Source organism: Eublepharis macularius, chromosome 4 (assembly GCF_028583425.1).
Source record: "Eublepharis macularius isolate TG4126 chromosome 4, MPM_Emac_v1.0, whole genome shotgun sequence".
NCBI classification, from domain to species: Eukaryota; Metazoa; Chordata; class Lepidosauria; order Squamata; family Eublepharidae; genus Eublepharis; species Eublepharis macularius.
This window is the reverse complement of record NC_072793.1, coordinates 40226866-40249353: the sequence shown is the minus strand read 5'-3', so window position 1 is coordinate 40249353 and position 22488 is coordinate 40226866. Positions and strand designations below refer to the sequence as shown.

The window sequence follows — 22488 nt, the reverse complement described above, 5'->3', positions numbered from 1 at the left end:
GGTTACAAGTCCTGAACAAGACTTGGTGGTGGCAGCCATGTGATCGTCCTGTTATCCATTTCTCTTTAGAGCAGGCCTGCATGGGAGGCACTAACACCACCCTGGGAAGTTACACACACAAAAGAAAAGCAAGTTTTCAATGCACACGATGAAGCTGTTCTATTTATCAAATAGTGCTTTGGTCCACTGGACCAAGCAGTCGAGGAGCAGCAGTTTAAAAGCTGACTTAGCCCTTTTTTGTTTCTTCTAAATTATCCAGTTTGACCTCCAGGTGGGAAGCTCTTTGTTTAGGGATATGTCAGGGAAGGAACTGTACTTAAATATATTATTATTTATATTATTTTATAGTACATCACTTTGTTTGAAGCTGTGTTTTGATCAAGCATCGAACCAAAATTTTCATTCCCCCAAAGGCTGGGCACTCAGCTTTCAGTATAAACAGTAGCCCTAGCCCATCACATTCAGGACACTGGCATTAAACAGTACAGTTCCAAGACAATGCCCACTAGCAAGAATCCAGTCTCTCACAAACACTGCTTCCAGCCACAGAATTTCTTATTACACTCCATTCAGAAATCACTCTCTCTTGCCCAGCTAAAGACTTGGTTTCAAGGGAAACGCAGCATTCTACCAGTTACATTGGCAGCTTTAACACCCAGACCGCCATCAGCAGTTCCATAGAAGCTGAAGGACCATCAAGAGGCTTGCCAGCTTCCAGGTGATAGCTGGAGATCTCCCAGAATTACAACTGATCTCCAGGCATGAGTTCCCCTGGAGGAAATGGCTGCTTTGAAGAGTGAACTCTATGGAATTATATTCCACTGAAGCCCCTCCCCTCCCCAAACCCCACCCTCTTCAGGCTCTGCCCCCAAATCTCCAGGAATTTACCAACCTGGACCTGGCAACCCTACCCATCAGTGTCAACAAAAGACTACGGGCCATATCACTTCCACCCCTGCAAGAGGGGGAGAGTGTGCAAATGCAGACACATACAGGATGGGTACCAGTATCAGTTACAGGAAAGAAGACTTAACCACATTCTTATACTGTTGAAACTCCAAATGGAATTGTGTATAGGAGGAATAGGAGACATTTGAGAAAAGATTATTCCGCTGCACCTCCAGAATCTGCTGTTGTGCCTGCCAGAACAAATCTCGGCTGATTCTCTAGACCTGCCTGCACTAGGAGTGCTCCCAGAGCCTGTTGGACCCCCCCCCCCAAAAAAAACCCGGCTGAAGGTGTACAAATAAAGAGCAGTCAGGTGGTCAAGTTGCCTGCTAGATTTAAGGACTATGTGATGGGTTAGCAGTAAAGGACGGTGAACCCCAGTGGTGAATTAAGTGCTAGCAACTGCTGACTCCACGTTTGTAGTATTTGAGTTGTACCAACCACACCAAAGTAAAGAAGGGGATGTGGTATATTTATTGTATGTAGTAATGGAACAGTCTGCTCCTTCCCTAATATCTGTGAGATTTAGTTCAAGCTCTTGTTTTCAGTTTTCCAGTTCCGTATGTTATAGCTGAAGTTGTTGGTTGCTGTCTTTCTGCAAATAAACGTCTGTTGTTTTGAGCCAGCTTGTCTCTGCTGAGTGGACCTGAGGGAGAACCCTAACCTGAGAACCCACAGCAAAAGGAGGACATTACAGTCTGAAATGCTGGATATGGGGCCAACATATCCCTTCACTGTACATGATAGTCTTCTGTTCAACTGCAGTGCCTACAGGATTGGTTTGTAATGGAATTACTGAAGGACTACATTCCCAACAGCCCTGACTCTGACCTAAGTAATATAGTTGCCTTTTCCTGAGGGGAGGAGGGAGACAGCAGAGAAAAGGGGAGGGAAAGGAGAGAACAGAGGTAGAGACTTGTTATATTGAATGTGCCAGGAGACCCCTGGGAAGAAGGGCCTGGAACATGGGAGGGCATTCCTGCAACTTAACGGGCAAGCACAGAAAGCCTAGTTAGAGACTTACCTTTGGGATGCACCCTTCTCAGTGATATGGACATCAAAGTGGTTTCTAATCAGATCTCATGCTGTCTTCATAGCCTTGGTAGCTAGAGGTCAGAGGGCATTTCCAAAAAACCAAACAGATACATGTTTTTGAGTCTTCTGTCAATGAATGTCTGATCAAAGCATAAATTTCCAGAATTCCTGGTGTCCCTGAAAGACTTCCAGAGCTTTGCCTTGCAGTAGAAGGCCTAGAAATTCTAGCTTGGTTGCCTCATCCCAACTGGTTATGTGTGCTGTTCACTCAAAATTATCCAGCTTGCCCATTCCCAATATATGCCTCTGGGATGAAAATCGGCTGCCATAACAATTTCTCTCTATTGCATTATGCAGTTCCACTGCTGGTGCTATGGGTGTATTATGGTGATCTTACTGATCCGTTGTCAGTCACATGACCCTTACTGCTCAGTGCTTTCAGAATCCCACCACTGCCACCAATATAATATCAATACAAATCAGTAGCGTAACTGGGGAAATAAGTTGTGAAGCAAGTGCAGAAGGGACTTCAGGCCTGCACTTCTATCATCAACCCTGGATGGTTCTAGCAACTGTAGAAATGTATAGATAATAGCAACAAGAAGTTTAGTAAGGTAAGTAAACAGGGATGCTTCAGCTGACATGCAGGCTTCCCCGAAATCCAGTGTGCCACATCCCTGTTCTCACATTAAAGAATGACAGTGATCAGGGCCAGCTCTGCTATAAAATCTCTAGTTAGTGAAAAAACCTAGTTCTTCCAGGCAACACCAGGCTCTTCTAAGTTCAGTCCTTTGGCTTGCATCTTCAGCCATTTCTTGACTAGGTTTGCCTCCTGGCCCAAGCTACCCATCCAGTCTCAATATGTCAATAAAATGATATGACTGGGACAAGCAGATGGTCTCTCTACTGCAGTGGTTAGGAAAGTGCTTCCGAATTTGTGCTGTATGTGAAGTCAGAACATGGATGTTCAAAGAAGCCAAATATGAGGAAGGAGAACATTACATACAGGGATCACTTGTTTATTGAGATATGAGTAGACCAGACAGTGAGTGGCTGATGTTTGTGTATACTGCCAGGGGGGAGGGGGTGTTCCAGGACAGACCAAGGGCATACTATATTTACTCAAAAGGGAGGTGACATTTTTTATCTTTCTTAAAAAAGAGCGGAGAGTTCCATTTGGATATACCGATCCACTGACTGATTCACTACACACAAAGAGAGCGCATAAGAGCGTGCACCAACTCATTCACCAGCAGAGAGAAGAGACAGCAAAAGCAACATTGCATACAGAAAATACTACCTTTCAAGCTACTTTGTGTTTCAGTGGGAGAGAGCAGGAGTTGGGTGAAATTGCTGGCTAGCTTTAGAATCTGCAGCTGCCTGGCAAAAGGTAAGAAGTGGTAAGAACAGTAAGGGTGGATTTGCTCCTCTATTGACCCATTCTGCTGGCTTGGCATGGCACTCCATACCAGCTTTCGCTTCTTCCCCTGTGCTTCAGGCTGGAGTTACCTAGTAGTTCAGCCCCACCCCAGGAGAGAGAGAAAAAAATCAAAAGCTAGTGGGTTTTATAGCAGGTTAGCACAATCTCTGAGTTTGTAGACATTTTAGATAGGGAAGGATAAGGCAAACAGTTCATTTTTAAAAGGCCCTGCTGATTTGGAGATATAACACCTTCTATTGGAAAAGTGTGACTAGCCTACAAAAGCATTATGAGGGAAGGCACTTAACAGAGGACCCCTAAGGAGAGTCACACCATTCTAAGGAGAGTCACACCCAGTGGTTTCAATGAATTTAGAAGGGTGCAATTCTGGGCCGTTTCCACACGGCTTACCTCTGCCCGTAACGACCCAGTAGATCGTGCACAAAACGCGGAAGATCGCGTTTTCTCGCGCGAGATTTGCACGACGTTGCACAAATCTCACACGAGAAAACGCGATCTTCCGCGTTTTTTGCGCAATCTACTGGGTCATTTTGGGCAGAGGTAAGCCGTGTGGAAACGGCACTGATTAGGACTGCACTGCCTGTTGGTAAGCGTATGTGAACCTTTGTCTAGTAGATGCGGGGGGGGGGGGGGGAACTCCAGTTTATTGCACCTTGATCCAATACTATTTCTGAACAGGCACAATATAAAGAACTGTATATACTGCCATTTATTCTTTTTAATGAGGGGGCAGCTTTAAATTCAGGATTATTTAGTTTGTGTAATTTTCTCTTTTGGGGGTGGGGTCATCTTACATTAGGGTTCCCAAGTCCCTATTAACTTTCCAGTGGGAGGGGGGAGACCTGGGATATACGCACTGTAGCATCCAGGAAATGATGTCATCATGCAGGCTTTGTGCAGGGCTAATTCTGGCCTGTTTGGGGTCAAAATTGCCCCCAACAAAGCCCAGGAGCACACTCGCAGCTAGCATCACTTCAGGCAGTGACATCACTGCACTCCACCAGGAATGTGCCTGGTGCACACTTTCCTGGACTGCCTGCTGGTGGCAGATGATCGCTGGGCAGGGGGGGTCCACCTCCCACCGATCACCAGCTATCAATGGGCAACCAGTGGGCAACGGGGAAAATCCCGGAGAAATTGCCTGCCACCAGTGGGCAACTGGGAAGCCTCTCTTACATGCAGAGTCATATTCCTTTCAAATAGATGTGGTATTACGTTAATACCTGAAGTGCATATGTAAAAGCACTGGGGAGTAGATTTAAAAATTAGCTACTGAAATACTATTTAGAATTTTATTAATTTCAACTGATATCACAACATGAACAAGCCCCTCCTCCTTAAGGATACAACATACTTAAGATTACAGAAGCTGAAAAGGTCACTAAGAATGCCAGAAGGTGACCAGGACATGTAATTGCTGTACTCTATTTGCCTTGCATTCAACTTTTTAAAAAGTAGTCCCAAATACATGTACTGATGATCCTCTCTGCACATGGATAATTAACTGCATTTTAATACTAACGGCTTTGCTTTCTCTAATCTGGCACTGTATTGTTGATTTGACAGAGAAGATGCCCATAGTATCTGAAATTAAATTACCCCGGTCATGGACAGAAAGCATCAGCCACAAAGCATTTTGGACAAGGAAGCTCTTGTGTTTCTAGGGGCTTGTGGGCATAACCAGAACTCCCAGGTCCAAGAACCAACTCAGGGCCAAGATACAAGTGACGAATGACACTTAAAAGGCACTATGTGATCAAGTGGAGCGCAAGCGAACAGGGAGGAATACACATGAGTCTGTTCACTCGCCGTCATTCGTCACTTGTAGCTTGGCCCTCAGAAGGCAAATTTAAGGGCCAACCACCTCTTCCAACATTATGGGGGAGCATAATATGCTGCTTCTTCATTGCAGAATATGTAAGGAAACAGTTACTAAACCTGAAGTGGGAGGGTTCTGTAGAGAACCATAAAGGTCTCTGTAAGACCCAAGGCAATCCAACAAAGGCTACTGAAATCCTTCATGAAGACAAGATAACAGGCATGAGATAACAACCTCTGGCTCCTGGCTGAGCAAACAAACCTTTAGACAACTATAGCTTTGCTCATCTAGAGGCAATTCATTTTGAAACAGTTCAGGACATATGTATATACTAGAATAGCAACCCAGAGAAAAGATGTGTGGGGGACAAAAGCTTTTGGAAGCTTGGAAACTGAACTAAAATGGGAAGCCACACACTAGTTTCTCCTTTGAAAGACAACAGCTCCAATTGTTAGAGAAACACGGTTCAAGCAGTACTTTTGGCTTAAGTAGTCAAATAGCATCAAGGTATCTTTAAAGGGGAATAATTGAGGCATGAAGGTGCTCTCTGCTGTAGGTATATATGATTTCTAATTACAAAGATACATTTTAATGAAAGACTGTGCATTTCCAGCTCAGTAATTTGACGGGGACAGAGCAAGGTTGTAATTAAGAACGACTCCCCTCTCTCCACCATTAAGAAACTAGCTGCTCCCTCAGCATACTCATTGCTTTGCTCGTAGCTTACCGGAAGCTCCAGGGTAGCAATTGCTTTCTGGAACTCTAGGAAGAGAATTCAAATCTAGTAAAACCCTCTATCATTGTCATCAGTCAAGTTCACGCTGCACCTCTGATGAAGCAACATATCATTAAGTTGCCTTAGTGAGTCAGCGCTCTTTATGTAGATATTTTGAAGAATCCCAGGTCAATCAACTGTGATTGCTCTGTGGTCCACTTCCACCCAAGTAAAGCTAGATGCCTGGTGGCAAACACGAGTCTGAGATCATACAGAACCTTCCATTTGAAGCAAAACCCATGGATGCGATACTATGGGACAGCAACAAGTAACTCTTTCTTTCTAGCTTAGAGCTAGCCTGATGTGGTTCTATTTAAGTGACTGCCATCTTCACAAAGAGGGTTTCACTGACCCCTCCTAATTTGAGGGCCTGAATCACTAAGACCTTCAGCCAACCACCCCTTTCTTCATACAGGGAAGTGTATCTGCCACTGGTCCATGGAAGCCAAGTGATGCAAAATTTGGCACAGGAGTGGTCATCTTTGCCTTCAACTAGGGCAGACCTCATTGCTCCATGTTTACAGCCGAAAGAAGACTTAAGAGAAACACTGATGGAAAGGCATCCAGATGACAGAGAGGCTGTGCAAGCCACAAGCTAGTATATAAATAATTGGGGGGAGAACGGGGAGTCCAACAGTTTGAGAGAGAGATCTGAATTTTCAGGAACAGGCAGTCAAGCAAATGATGTCAAGACTGGGAAAGGTGCAGAGGCACAATTCAGCAGCTAGTGTTAGGCTTTAAAGATGTGAATTACCCTTGATGCCCTGCATAGTACCCAAGGGTGCCCTGTTTCATTAGATTACTTAAAGATTCTTAAAGGGATATGGGAACTTTTCTATCAATGAAAAAGCCCTTAGGAATACCTGAAGGAAATAATGAAGGTTTTGTTAAAAAAAAAAAAAGGAACTTTAGGTAATTTCACACATTCTAACTTCTGCTGTAATTTTTCAAAGAGATTCAAGATGAAGGAAGTTTCAGATGAGTACGTGCTGGTGAAGGAAGGAACCTTATAATGTCAACAAAATCCTCGTGCCTTTTAAAATTTTACTTTATTTATACCCTGCCTTTCTCCCCAAAAGGAACCTTAAAGTGATTTACATTGTTCTATTCTCCATTCTATCCTTATAAAAACCCTGAGAGATACGATTAGGCTGACTGTGTGTGTCTGGCCCAAGGTCGCTCAGCAAGCTATCATGACAGAGTAAACCAGGGTGTCGCAAGATCCCAGTCCAATATTCTAACCACTATTATTTTGCAACAGTACTAATACTCTGAAGTGGGTCAGTATCTGTGACTACAGACCAAGCCAGATGAGAATACAGCAATTTTCAGATCTCCCTGCAGGTTTTCCTTGGGGAGAAAAAAACAAGCCAAGTGGCAGAAACAATTTGGCTCATGGCATTGGAAAAGGGTTTTGTTTTCTCTCCTTTACCAAGTACACCCAGGGCTTTTTTTCTGGGAAAAGAAGTGGTGGAACTCAGTGGGTTGCCCTCGGAGAAAATGGTCACATGGCCAGTGGCCCCGCCCCCTGATTTCCAGACAGAGGGGAGTTTAGATTGCCCAAACTCCCCTCTGTATGGAGATGAGGGAGCAGCACCACTGGCCATGTGACCATTTTCTCCGAGGGCAACCCACTGAGTTCCACCACCTCTTTTCCCAGAAAAAAAGCCCTGAGTACACCCATCCATTGCAATTCCTCATACTGCTATTTGCCCCACAAGAACACTGATTCCTCATCCACAAAGACCAGAGCTCCCTTCCTCTATCAGCTTGTGCCAAGGCCTGGAGTCAAACAGCCTGTTCTTCCCTATTATCAAAGGCTGATCCTCGTCTGTACTACTTAGAAACCCTCCACCCCCCACCCCCCAGAGCAAAGACATCAGCCATTCCATGACGGCTAAGCTCATTAGGTTGAAAAGCTGCTATAATTAGAAAAGTGCAGAATTACTTGGGAAATATTCATGTCAAATTTAACAAGCCCATTTCAGGGCAGAGGACAATTTTCAGTTACTCTTCCCATCTCTGCTCCCGAACCCTAGCAAAATCAAATTGATCAGCTGCCAGAGATTTTCCAGTCCCAACTAAGGCCGAATTTTAAAACAGTGGCAGGTGGTCTGTGGCTGAATTACAGCCTCTCCACAGAAGTAGCCACAGATGTGGGCAAAGGGTTTCATATAGTGGAAAGGTGGCTAATAAATGGCTTAAATAAATAAAATCTCCCCAGAACTCCAGCCATCTAGGTTGCTTCCACACAGAACAAGACTCCATGGGACACTCATTGGCACTTTAAGTGCCTTTGCATTCATAGTGCTAATGAATGCAAACACAGCAGTATTCCTCACACTTTGCTCGGTTCAGCCCTCCATGTCCTTCTCCCACCCCAAACCCTGGAGAGCTTTTTTAAAATAAGAGGTAGTTGGCATACTCACACAGATTAATGTTATAGGGATATACTACCATTTTTAAAAAGATTTCCCACAGCATGTGGGGATTGTGGGAAAAGGTGAGCCACAACAGGGCTGGAGGCAGTAACATGGTACTGGCACGGACATGGCTTGCAAAAAAGTGCACCTTCGCATCTACACAGCATTCAGAATTTTACAGTCAAAACAAGCTGTTCAAAAGTGTATGCGCGCACAATTTACCAAATCTGTAGAAGGTTAAAGGCTGCAGAGAAAGAATGCTCACACCTATTACCTACGTATAAATTCTTGTGTACTGAAGACAGTTAACAGTGGGTTTCTTACTAATCAATCTGAATACAATTCTATAGGTCCTCCAAGATCACCTTGCAAAGGAATGTTTTCTCTCAAAAAGATAGTTTGGGGGCAGATTGCTAAACTAGGTGGACTAGAAGACTAACGTATTTCAGAAGAAAGAATTCAAAGCATTTTAGTGCCTGATGGAGAAGATCAAAGTGGCACCCTCCACGATGGTAAGAATTATAAATTAGAGGGTAGCAAGATGCCAGTTATTTAAATAGCACCCCCCAAACCTGCCATCAAGTTAAGCTGCCAGCCTGCCTGGTAAGGTAGAGCCAGCCCTGCACTCAAGATGTCTTTCCCACTATCAGACCTAGTCACCAACACATCTAATCTGGGCCTCCCAGACCCATGACAACAACGTCCCTTCTGGAGCCATTTGGCCTGTTTCCAAGCACATTTAGAAATGAAGCTGAGGAGGAGTCAATTCTCACTTCACAAAGCCAATGCTGGGGGAGAGAGAGAAACCTAAAGCTCTTGCAAGCCATAGGAGGTCCCAATACCATTGTTATCTGTGGCAATACTCCAATGCAAGGATAAAGTTCTCCTTCTGACCAGAATTCACACTGCCAGCAGTCTGCTTTTCATACATCACACAAGAAATCATGTGTTAGAGTGCAAGGCGTTTTGAACAGCAAGGACAAAAAAGAAAAACTAAACACTGGTGATGCGACAGTCAGTCCTCCCACTACATTCCAGACTGTGCCAGTACACGTTGCCTTCAGGACTACATGTTAGCTGAATTCTCTAGTCAACACTTACTTTTTAAAAAAGGATAAAAATCCTTTTTATCATGCTTGGCTTGGAATATTTTTCTTTAAGCAAAGGATTTTATACTTCCTTTCTCAGGGAATCCATGGTTGTAGGGAGCTATGTTTCGCCACAGAAAAATTCCAAATACAAGAGAGTAATACTTTTAATTAGTAAGCAAGCTATCTAGTTCACCAGAATTCTTTATCAGGGTAGACACCGGCTGCTTCCACACACGTTGGATAATCCACTTTCAATACTCTTTAGTGAACATTTGAAACTGATTTTCCATGTGTGGAACAAAAAATCCACTTCCAAAGGATTGCGAAAGTGCATTGAAAGTGCATTATTCAACGTGTGTAGAAATGGCCATTCAGTGCAAAAAATAAGGATGCAGGAAAGGGAAAGATTTTGGGGCACAGTTGACAGCAGCACCCAAATCCGCAACACTATTCAATCGAAGACAGAGAATGTGGCGGACACAGTGCAACCAGAAACAGGATATATATCCTTCTAAGCCAATTTCCTTCACTACCTTGGCAGTGGCAGAAAATGCCATCAAGTCATAGCTGACGTGTGGCGATCCCTGTTGGAGGGTTTTCAAGGCAAGAGATTAACAGAGATGGTTTGCCACTGCTTGCCTCTGCATAGCAACCCTGGTCTTGCTCAGAGGCCTCCCATCCAATTACTAACCAAGGCTGACCCTGCTTAGCTTCCAAGATCTGATGAGATTCGGCTTGCCTGGACTATCCAGGTCAGGGCAACTCTGTTTAGGATTGTTCTGTTAATCAGATTAGATGGTGCTGAGTGCAAAATAGTTTCCAAATTGCAAAGACCACTCAGTAACAAACAAAGCAAGCCCTCTGTGAATGAAGTTAAAAGCTTGCTCATTGTTGTGATACTTTGGTTGGTCCTAATGAGAAAAATGACGTTACTTTTCTGTATGAGAAAAACGGTGGATCATCAGAAAATGCCAATGATTAGGGATTATAACCAAAGCATATATAGCCTACACCCTATCCCACTTTAAAGCCTGCATCTTTAGTCTGAGCACATGTAAGAGAGTTGTGAACTGTTTGCTTAGATTCCCCAAAGGAAGTAGTTATACTATCTAGCAGTTCTGCACCACACCTTTCCCACCACCTTTTCACCTCTGTACAAATACAAAACTGCATATTTGAACTTTGTGTAGGTGTAGGAGAGGAATATTCCAGGTCTCGATTTTTAAAAGGATTAAATACCACAACAGGCAAAGAAAGTAGCATAAATTGGGGTTATCCTCCTGATCCGAAAAAGGAAGCTTGAGGCGTCTGGTCCAAGGAAGCATTTTTTTTTTAAAGATGAAGCCAACTCATGGCCCAGAATTCCAAGTGCACAGACATGCATGATTTATTTCCTGTTCTCATTATCTCTTTTTTTGTTTTTTCCTTTGAAACTCTTTGCTAAAAAAGAAATAGTGCTTAAAGATACAGGGTAGCTAAGCACAGCCGTAAGTCTGTCATTTTATTGCAAGATACGCTCAGCCTGTGGAGAGCTAAGTGCCTACTGCATCCAGCCAGCGGACAAAGTCAACTTTTAGACATACTCCTGGATTTCTAATGAGTTAGAAACGCAACATTTTTTTTTGTAAAGCACTCATCAAACTGTATCAGGTACAGGTATAAACTACAAGTTTGCCACATGGTTGCCTGAATTGTGGTGCTGTGGAAAGAAAGGAGCGTTTGACCACTGAACTCTAGATGAGGAGACCTGACTGGCACATGCAACACAATGGAATGAATGCTGAAGTGGCAGAATGGACAGCAAACTGCCAATAGGTTTCTTCTGATTCTTAACACTTCACATTAACTCTACACAAATAGCAAAACTGCACAGCAGGGGAAAAGCTTCTGCTCCCTCCTGGTTCTGAATTGGCTCCCCTGTCCCCCGCCCCCATCTTTCTGCAGGGAATTTAACACAGGGAAGCACGTGTGATCCTCTGCCTATAGCTTGTCATGATGGAGTCCATTCTACCAGTTCAGTGTTTACCACCTCAGTCCCTTGCATGTATAACTCAGAACTAAGTATACCAACAGCAGGAGGCATGGGGAGAATACGCCTTATCAGAAGCCGTAACAAGTCCTCATATGTTGTACCAATTTCAGGTACTACAAGGAAGTTACACAACAGATTGTAGGTTGGCCGTACTAAAATTCCAACTGTTCCCAAAAGGATAGTAGCTGCTAGATCCTCATCAATTGAACACATTCTTAAAAACTCAGCAGGAAGAAACCATTTTGATTTTTGGCAACTATCTATACAGCAGTAAACTTGACTTTAGCTGATTTACATTAACTGGATTTAGATTTGAACAACTGCTTACTGGTTGTAGGATTTAGTCACTCATTATTCTAAGAGCAAAAATAGCATCCATAAGTTGTTTTTACAGATGTGTCAAATGCATGCCAGTGATTGATTATTCAATGTAATGAAGTCAAATCTTCAGATCATGGGGTACTGTTAGCGTCTGCTCTGAGGAAATCCTCCCAATTTGAATATTTCTGCATGAACCTCATTAGATTTGTGGTTGACACTTTAATCCAGCTTTAATTTCTTAACAACACAGCACAGGACATAAAAAACCATGTCCCTTGGCACAAAATCAACAGTAACACATTGGACTTTATTTCGAGCGTTTCATATATTAAATCTATGTGAAATTGGTTTGAGAACAATGGAACTGGCACAGAGCTAGGCAGTTTTACAGAAGAGCACCACTGTTCTTCTACTGCTTTTCAGACTCCATGCAACGACAACAGGTGGTGTCAATAGACCCTGTTATTAGGCTACAGGGATAAGTGGAACCTGGTATTTGTTGCTCTTTGGAGGCCAGATGGCGAACCATCCAGCAAAACTGTATCTCCTTAACTCATTGATTACCAGTCCTCTTGTCAAAAAATGAAAGGACTTGGAAAGAAAGATGTTTGCTCGTTTTTCTGTAACACTAACTAGGACCAGAAGTTCCAAGCTCAAGTCGTAGCCCTGAAGACTTCCATTTCTCCACAGCTGAAGAGCTGTTCAGCAAGGGAGGTTTCTTAAGCAGTTGCTGCACGTGCACTAAATCTTCACTCTATGCTCACAAGTCAAAGTAAAGTATATATAATCAAGTACTTGAAAGGACCGTATGGTTTAGAAGGTCTTTGTGATAAGGGCTATACCAGAACATCAGCAGGCCAGTTTGTGTAGAGGAATTCTAAACTACCACTTAACATCTTGCAAGACAACGCACCTCGTATCATGAATGAGAGACAGGCTGCTTTAGATGGCTTGTTAAGTCATAGGGACCTTCCGGAGACCCATAGATGCAAAATGTGGTGACTTCAGAAACTGTTGCACAGACGTAAGTATTCTGGATTCTTGACATGCATACATGGCTCAACAATAATTAATGTAGCAATTCAAGTGATCCCCAAGGAAATAGCATTATTGTGCATTGTCGAGTATGCAAATTACATACTTTTAAGCATCGGTCTGCTCAGCCAAGCCACCAGAGCCTTGGATTTCAGTACTACAAGTGTTAAATGGCTTCCTCCTCCACCAAGATACATGGAGAAAGCTTTCACAATCACTTTTGAGCTACCACAACTCTGAACCATTGGGTAGATTCACCAACCAAATATGTCCACTCCAATACATGCCTGAGTCTAGAAAAAAAAAATTCAAACAACTTAACAGGTGAGGCCATGAAACTTGATCGGGGAAGACAAAGCAGTTCCCATCAGCGCCGTGCTGGGGAGAACGCATCATTTGCGCCATATCAGGAGAGACGCTTGAAACAGTAGTGCACTGATATCTCAGCAACACGAATAATCTTTACCATCTGTTTGAACAACTCAACGCTTCTGCAGTAACACTCCCACAGAAACACAAGGGCCTTGCTGATGGATCATAAGAGCCCATCCCTTCCTTTGGGGGCCATTTTCTTCATAACTTCATGCTGTGACTAAGACACTGTGATTTCGGGCCTGCTGGAATCAAACTGGAAGGCATTACATGCTTTGCAGAGCTGATGAAAAAAGAAAACGGGCGATCCCATCTTGAATTGTGTTGGGCTCTTGTCTCCAAAGAGAGTTTCATTTGCTCAAGAGGCTGCAAGTATATTCTTTAAGTAGAAGTGAAGAGCCCCTGAAGTTCTAGCATGACATCAGAGACCAAAAAAAAAAAAAAATCTACGGTTAGCTTGGGGCTAAACAGTTGGACAAAGTTTGGAAAGTTAATTCAGTTTGTTATTTTACATTTTAAATCAGCTCTACAATTACTTTAAAAGAACTATTCCCCCTCTAAGAATATAAAAGAAAAACATAAAGGAAAGTCTCCTATTACTTGTTCAGGATTTCTCACTTAAAATTTATTCGCCAAACAAAACTCAAGGGTGTGTTAAATATATATTCAAATCAGTTGAGTACGGCTTCTATGCTACCCAGACATTCATTGAAATTATTCATCCTATCAGATTTAAAAGCCTTTTTCAAAAGGAGGATTAATAGAATTATTTGGGGATGCCTACTTAGTATCCTACCAAATCCATCCTCTAATAATTTTATTATACTGAGGGATTCAAGATCACCAGTGCCAGCTTCCCCAAGTCAGGAAACAGATACCAAGTACAATGTTAATTGTAATCGAAGCCAAAGATCACTCCACTGCCTGAGCCAACTAACCCAAGAAGAGTCTTAGTTGAGGAAAAAAACATGTGCTGCATTTAGATCTCTCAAAGAAACAAGCATTTAGAACTCCAATGCCAAAATATAGCAGAAACTGAAGAGCAAACTGCACCCTACAGCTTTTAAAGGGAGCAGGGGAGGAAAAAGATGAAGGATGTGTCTTTACAGAAACTCCTGGGTGTGGGTGAAGTATTACTTCTCATGTAGCCCTTAAGAACGCTTGCCTTGCCCTGGAGAACCTTGTTTTCAGAACATGGAACAAGTGAAGCACAAATATGAATTCCAGTGGCGTAACCACGTCAGCCTGAGCAGCAAATACACATACATAGTCTTATGGCATTTTAAAGACTTAACAAGTTTCTTGTGGTGTGAGCCTATTTTGTCAGATGCATGAAGTGAATTCACAGCCGGCAAGATTTTTATACACAAAGTTTTTTTTAAAATGTATTTTAAAAAGTTTGCTGATTGAGAATTCACTTTATGCATCTGATCAAGTGGGCTCAAGCTCACAAAAGCTTATGCTACATAAACTTGGTAACCAAATTCAAACCATCTGAAACTAAAAACAATGAGCCATTGTCCCACACATTTATTGTGGAACTTGGAAACCATATGAAGAACACTAACGTCAGTAATGCCAGCAAGATTCTCATGTGCACTTCAGCTGAAAAAAGCTTACACATAAATTTATAAGGTCTCTTCAGATCAAAAATAGAGAATATTTACAGGGAATATATTTTTGACTTTTTTGCTCAAGGTTCAAATCAAGACTATATGGTGTAAGAAACATGTGCCTCAGTAGAATCCACTGAGGCTTAATATGGCAAACAAAATTCTTCTTCTTTACTGAACTATAACTAAGGCCCAGCTTGGTACATATTTGTCAACATGTTAGTTTTTTATCAGTTTAAGTGTACATTGAAGTCAGTGGTCTTAGAAGAGCACAACTGTTTAGCATTTCACTGCTAGTCTCACATCCAGTTCTGAGTTTTCTTCCTTGAATACAGTGACTAAAATGTATTGCTAAGAAGATTTACTTAGAAATAAAGACTACATTGTTGATTATAGCTCTAGTTCAAGGAGCATGTCATTGCCGTCGGATGTCACATTTGCATTAAGATGACTAGGCAGAAGACAAATTGCCTGAATATTTACAGCATCCTATATATGTCCATCAATTTCAACTACATTTCAACTACAGGAACCAGATTCCCTAAAAAAACGCTAGCTTCATTAAGCTGTTGAACAGTTTGCCCGATTTACAGTGCATTAAGAGTGTTATGGCAAGATTTGCCAGTTATACGGCCATTTGTCAAAGGTCCCTTTTTAGCGCTTCACATTCTGAAACTCAAGGAAAATAATGACACCCTGTGTTAGCAGAATTTCTAAACACAGACCTTGTTTGGAGCCCAAAATCTGTAATCATATAGAGTTACACATTACTAGTTTTGCAGAAGTAATTCCTTCCAGGGGGAAAGCAGCTTATGTTTGCCAAATTGACCTTAAGACGAATATATACATTAATTAGAAAATGGCTTTTTATTCTAGGGAATCATCATTTAAGAACGGTAAGTGTGGCTGAGTTAGAGAAGGCAATTCTCGCCCTCAAAAAACTGTTCTCTTAAGTATCAACTTTTTCTGCTTACTGGATCTGAATCTCATTTGCAATTAGTTATTTCCCCCCTCCTTTTCCATGTAAAGGATTAATCAACCATTTTACAGTCTAATTTAGGCAGCTAATTTAATATAAAACTTGAGATGCTTTAACATCATTTCAGCAATAAAAGTATGACAGCTCTTTAGCTCACAACATACCAGGTTTCCTTTGCAAAAGGCCACATTTCAACCGATGATTAGAAATTAGAACACAGTTTTCATTAAGAGCCCGGAGGCAAGCTGCAATGGTTGAAACCGAGAAGGCAAGCAATTCAGCCCCCCCCCCTCTAGGCAGCTCTTATCCCATACTCATCTAGAACTGCTTGTTTAAGTTAAACTGAAAGCACAGCTAACAAGAGACAGACGGAATGCGGACTTTAAGCAGAGATTTTATTCTGGAAGAGCACGTTTAAGACAGAACAGTCAGCAGCTGAAAAATAATTTTTAAAAAATATATGTTTGGATGCTGTACCTACAGAAGCAAATCCTTGATTAACACGGGACACTTTATGTCAACATCCAGAACAACTTTCCTTCTAGGTGAAAGATGTTCTAGAGGCATTTAATAAAGTGTCTGTTTTTTGCTAACCGAGCAGAAGAAAGGCTCTGTTTCCCTTGTCAACTTTCACTAGCAGCATGAACTCCCAAATGATACCCTGAAAGCTTTTGCAGGGGAAACTTAAAAGTTGTTTGAACAGATCAAATGCAATAAAATGAATTAGAGCTTTAGAACCAATTACTCTTTCACTCATCGTCAAAATTTGTTACTTTCAGCCAGCCCTTCAGAACTTTAGCTGAAACGAGATGCTTCCTTACATCAATAAAAAGCATGAGTGTAATTATACATCACAGAGTTGTGTTCAGATGTAGGGGGAAGAAAAGGAACACCCAGCTCCCTTCAGTCAACGTCTGATCTTCTATAAAATATGATTTCTTAAACTAGCTCATTATACATTACTGTCCATGATATATTATTGTTTGGCTAGCTGTAACGGGTCAGCAGATGCTTTTTAACAGTCAGCAGAGCCTGAAAAAAATGACTTTTCCCACTGTAACAGCCACTGGAAATAGGAGGGCCTATCAACTGCATTTCTTCCTGCTGGAGATAATATGGTACCGATCCAACTTTAAAAAAATAGTCAGATTTGCTCAGAGCATACATTTAGAACTGAACACAAAAGTGTCAAAGTCTGTCCTAATGTCAAAGACAATAAGTATCCATTTAATATTTAAAACCAAATCACATTTAGCATAAGTCAAACAGGGTGACATTTTTTGAACCTGAGATCCTGTCCCACTAGATATAACCAATGCTGATACTGCTTTCGCTATGGAGATAGCATTCACAGAACTCTGGGTAATCAATCTAAGCACTTGGCAATGGAATTGTTTTAGGAAGTTAAAGCTGATTTGAAGCTCTCTGTTATCTACTTATTCAGTGGAGGGGAGGAAGGGTAAAAATGTGTTTTTGTGAAAACAAGATTTACAATACTAATTAAGTCAGCAATCTTAATATACTCTTTTAGGGTTGGGGGGGGGGTGTAATTAAAATCCACATTTAATTCATTAGTGTTCAAACATTAATCTGCCAGTTAACCCTGTGTCAGTTTTCCAAGTCTCACTATTTACAAATCACCACAAGTCCTTGTCCCCAGCTGAACTAGTTCAAAACCATTTCTTCTTCTATTTTCTATCCATTCAAGTCCTCAGGCTTCAAATGGCATGGAGTTCATTTTAAGAGACATACTGCAGGGTCTTGAATGTTTAGAAGTCGCAACCTGCTTTCAATTTTACCACTTTTTTAAAAAAAGACTGCTACTGATTACAAGTGCTTTGTGTAGCTAAATTAGGAGATGGTTTTAAACTGCAATCCAGAATCACTTTTTTAAACTGAGACCATTCCCAGGAAAATGATAATAAATTATTGGTTCTAGTGCTAGATAACTCCAAAATACAAGATATTTTATCTGGCTGATGACTCTACCCTGAAAAAATGTTAATTTTTAATCCTGTTAAAAATCAGTACCTACAACATCCTCATTGTGTTATCCCCATCGTCCAGGGCAACAATGTTGCCCACCAATTAAATCTGGATGGTGATGGTAAGTATCATCTGCTTATTATCGCTGGAGTTTTAGAGGGGAGGAAATACAATATTTGTTAACTTTGAGAGGAGACATTTTCTAGCGGTTTACTATACATTGGTATATTTGGTAAACAGGAAGAATATGCTACGTGGCTGGGGTGGGGATGCCTGCTCATCCCAAAGGCGCATTAAGCCCTGACTTCAGCCTTGTTGCGCATGACCAGGCCATTCTGGCATTTTGATAAAGGCTTCACATTGCAACCAGAAAGAAGCAGGCTAGCTTTAACTAAATAAAAGTCCATGCGCATCTTAAAGACTAACAACGTTTATTCCAACAGAAGATTTGTGAGTCAAGAGTTCACTTCTTCAAATGCTTTAACCAGCCTCTTCGCTATGCTGACCTGCATCTTTTCAAGGCCTGTGGCAACTGAACTTCCACCAACCCCAGCTGACCAAAATACATTTTATTTACATAACTTTTTACTATATTTGCTTGTGACTAAGTTGCAACTTTTTTTGAAAAATCTTGGAAGTTAGAATGGGTACTGTGGAAGTGTGATCAAGTGTATGGAAGTTTGAGATTTTCACGGGAGCAAAAGGCTGTGTGTTAAATCTCCATTATGTCACAGCTTGGCAAAGGACAGCAGCCCCAGTTTAGAAAATCCAACAAAGCTGGCTTTAAAGTGATATAATAATCCTTCTAGGTCTGACTCTGAGTTGTTGCTAACAAACAACATGAATGGGACTGCTACATATACCTGAATGTCTTCCCACCCCCATCCCTCCCAAAACTGCCTAAACCATTCATGTCAAATGGAAGTCTCTACGAATGCTACCGCAAAGATTGTAGTTTAGAACCTGGAAGAATGTGCAGATCTGAATTTGCCCCCGAGTCAGCCCATTCACACACAATTCGGCCTTCAGCGACACTTAATGGCTCTTCTCAGCCTGGCAGTCTCACTCATTAGCTACAATCTGCAGTTTGGGGAGGACCACTTAACTGCTTCCCTAATATAAGTCCCTCACAGAAACTAACAGCCACCCTGACTCCTCACAGCCTCACCTAATGAAATTAGCACCAGCATTCATAGCCAAAACCTGCAGTATTGGGTTGTGTGGGACTGATAAGAAACCTGAGGTGTGTGTGACTGGCTGGGGGAGAAGAAAGATTTTTTGCTGAACACATTTACGATGAATAATAACAGGCCTAATGCTTCTCTTTTCCTTGAGCAGTTTTGTAAGCTGTTCAGAACTCCACCCCCATTTAATGTTGGGCCCTAAATGAGCCTGGCAATATTCCCTTTGCATCCAAGTTGTTAAAGGATTATTAAGACGGCCCCTCCTTTCTTGAAGACATACAAATTTAGCAGTGTGGCTTGGCATCTCTTTCAAAGCCCATTTTGCTACTGGCACCTCTCAGGTCCAGCTTTTATCTTTTCTTGAAAACGCTTTGACTTTTTTCTTATTTAGAGCCCAGGAAGTGAAGGGGGGGAACACACTGCAGAGCTGCTGCTTAAAGCAGTACAAATATTAAGCCAAGGTCACTCTTCAAGCTTTCGCGGCTGCAGGGCCAGGAAAGTGCAGCCACTTCAGCTCGGATAAAGAGAGAGAGATCAGGCTTCTCCAGCGGCTGTCGTGGGTGCAATACAGCAGCACATGTTGCGCCTAGGTCTGCATCCTATTACACATGCAGCATCGCCAGCATCTACCCCTTCTAAATGGCCTCTTTGGAAGACCGCAGCCTGCCCCAGCAGGGGCCCACCTCCTTGCTGGGTTGGAGCAAGCAGCTGTTGCACCCACCCGGCTTTGAGAAGCAACACCTCGTTCCCGGGGAAGAGCCCATCTATTGGAAAGGGTCTAGCTTTTTAAAAAAATGCGTGCAAAATCCTCGCTGGCATACACCCGATGGAAGGGGGCTACTTCACCTGCCTCTCTCTCTCTCTCCTTTCGCTAAAGGCAAAACAAAATATTGCTCCGAAGCAGCCCGAACCTATTCAGGTTTACTCGGGAGCAAGTCCTACGGAGTTCAAGGGGACTTCAAGAGCTCAAAAAAAAAATTTATGCCTTAAAACGTAACCGGGCCGGGGGGGGGGGGACGACTAGGGGGAGGGAAGAGAAGGACCTTCGCTCCCATCCGGAACGGCGGCATTTCTTTCCAGGCCGTCAACAAAATTCGTTCCGAAGTTTTAGACGAAGCTGTTCCGAAAGAAGCAAGAAGGGAGAAACGCGGCGAAAGATGCCCTCGAGGGGCTAACGGGAACATCCGGAGAGGCCCCGGCTGAAATCGCTCAGGAAGCTCCAGCCCGAGGAGTTCTAAACGGGCTCGCTTCGCTTTCCCCTTTGGCCCTACAGGAGCCCGACCCAGCGCGGTCTAGGGGATCTGTTCCGAGGCCTTCAGCCATCGCGAGCGGCTTTCGGAAACCCCCACGAGCAATCCAGAAAACAAAAGCCCCCCGATCTGAAACACATTCCTTGGTCAGGCTCTAAGAGGCCTTTAAAAATATAGCCAAAGCCGTTTCGTTGCAAAAAGCCAGGCTTCGCTCGCATTCAACAGAAGCCGCCCTTCGGGAACGTCCGCGCCCGTCTAGAGCAAGTCGCCGCCGTTCTCTGCCCGAAAGCCGGCAGGAGAAGGGCTGGAGCAGGAGCTGCAATGCTCCTTTCCGCCCAACAGAGCTCACTGGCTCCCTGCGTACGGCAGGCGCCTCCTGGCGCTGCCTTCAAACCAGATCGCCCCAAAACAACTCCAGACGCGACTGTACTCTTGGGGACAATTTTGACTACGCGACGCCTTATTACTGGCCTGGCATGGGGGGGGGGGGGGCGGGAGAGAAGCTTCTCTGGGCCCGGCCCCTCCCCTGGAATTAATCCGGACGGCGCTTGTCGGAGCAAGAAGGGAAGCGCGAAGGGCAGGAGTGCGGCTCCAAACTAAAGCCGCACTTTGGGGAAACAGGCTGTGGCCTCCTCCTCCAATTTAACTGGGGGGATTTTTCTGCGCAGTCAACCGAACCCGCCCTTCGTTTCCCACGCCTTCCGCCTTTTCTTATATATGCTGGTCGCCTCTCATCTACAAGAAATAACCGCCGCCCCCCCCCCCCGGGAAACCGTCTAACATCCGAAGCCTAACCCAGTTACCCAAACGAGCACTCAAAATCAGCGGGACTTCGGGTAACGCCACTCAAGAGGAAGGTCCCTTTTGCGAGGCATCTCCTCCGCTACAGCCCCAACCTCTCCCGCCCGCTGAGCTCCTGCGCCGCGATCCAGGATCCTCCGAATTGGGGGGTGGGGGGGAGGGATGAGAAAGCCGAGGCGAGGCACCTTCGAGGTATCTGAGCCTCCTGCGGCGCTCAGACCAGGCTTGACGCAGCCAGTTGGTCGAGAGAGGCGAGCTGGCCAGGGTCGCCGGCAAGGCTCCCTACGGGGCCGCGCCAAAGAGCGCTGCTCCAGACCGAGGAACGACGGGGCGGAGAGCCAGGAAGGGGGTGCCCGAAGCGACAGCCGGCGGCCCTGCGCGCGTACCTGTACCAGGTGAGCCCTCGCTCGTAGTTGCGGTCGAAGAAATGGGGCTCGGCGCCCACCGCCCGCACGTCCGGGTGGACCCGCAGGAACTCGAGCAGCGCCCGGGTGCCGCCCTTCTTCACGCCGATGATGAGCGCCTGGGGCAGGCGCTTGGTGCCGGAGCCGTTGAGGAAGCTGGAGATGGGGCTGGGCGAGTCCGGCACCAGCCCGTCCTCGTCGCCCTCGTCGTCGTCGTCGTCGCTGCTCTCCTGCTCCGGGCTCAGCTGTCCCCTGGAGCCGGGCCCCCGCAGCAGCAGCAGCTTGGAGAGCGCCGGGCCGTGCGGCCGCCGGGCAGGGGCCGAGGAGCCCGGCGCCAGCAGCCCCGGCGAGGCGAAGGCGGCGGCGGCGCACGAGTAGACCATGCAGAGCCACAAGGCGAGCATGATGAGGAGCAGGAGCAGCAGCAGCCTCCTTCGCCCCGGCGGGAGCAGCGGCGGCGAGGCGGGGGCGCCGGGGGCATCGGGGAGGCAGCAGCCGGTCAGGCGCAGCTGGCCCATAGGCGGCAGCCCGCGGGCGGCAGCCCCGGCACCATGGCGTGGCAAGCCCGGCCGGCGCGGCGCGGGCAGGCAGCGGCGAGGGCTCAGCAGCGCAGCATCCCGGCTCGTCTGCGAGCGAGTGGCGACCGCACGCGCGCGCCTCCGCCTGCTAGGCTGGAGGGCGGAGAACAGGCGCGCCTGACTGGCACCCCTCGGAGCCTATAAGAGCCGCCCGCCGTATGTTAATAAGCCCCCCCGGGTGGATCAAAGGCAGCCAATGGCCAGCCAGGCCGCCCCCCTTGGGCGGGGAGCCGAGAGCTACGGGAGGCGATTAGCATTCTTATTGGCTAATGAGCCGTTAAAGAGCCAGGGGCTGCGGAAAGGTTAGGGACTGAGCGGGCCAGCCGAGCGGGAGATGCGGGGCCGGCGGAGAGCCGCGGCCGGCGTGGCGCTTTTGCCCGCAGGTGATCCCTGCGAAGAGT

The 22488-nt window shown here is 44.8% G+C and overlaps 1 protein-coding gene across 1 annotated transcript in view; it reads right to left on the bottom strand.

The window, feature by feature from the left end:
- Nucleotides 1-22163, bottom strand: part of HS3ST3B1 (heparan sulfate-glucosamine 3-sulfotransferase 3B1) — a 38579-nt gene extending 16416 nt beyond the window's left edge. Inside the window, exon 1 of the mRNA XM_054975213.1 lies at nt 21492-22163. Coding sequence (XP_054831188.1) covers nt 21492-22027 — 536 coding nt within the window. The 5' untranslated portion in view covers nt 22028-22163. The remainder of the gene's footprint in view (nt 1-21491) is intronic.
- Between the last annotated feature and the right edge of the window lie 325 nt (nt 22164-22488).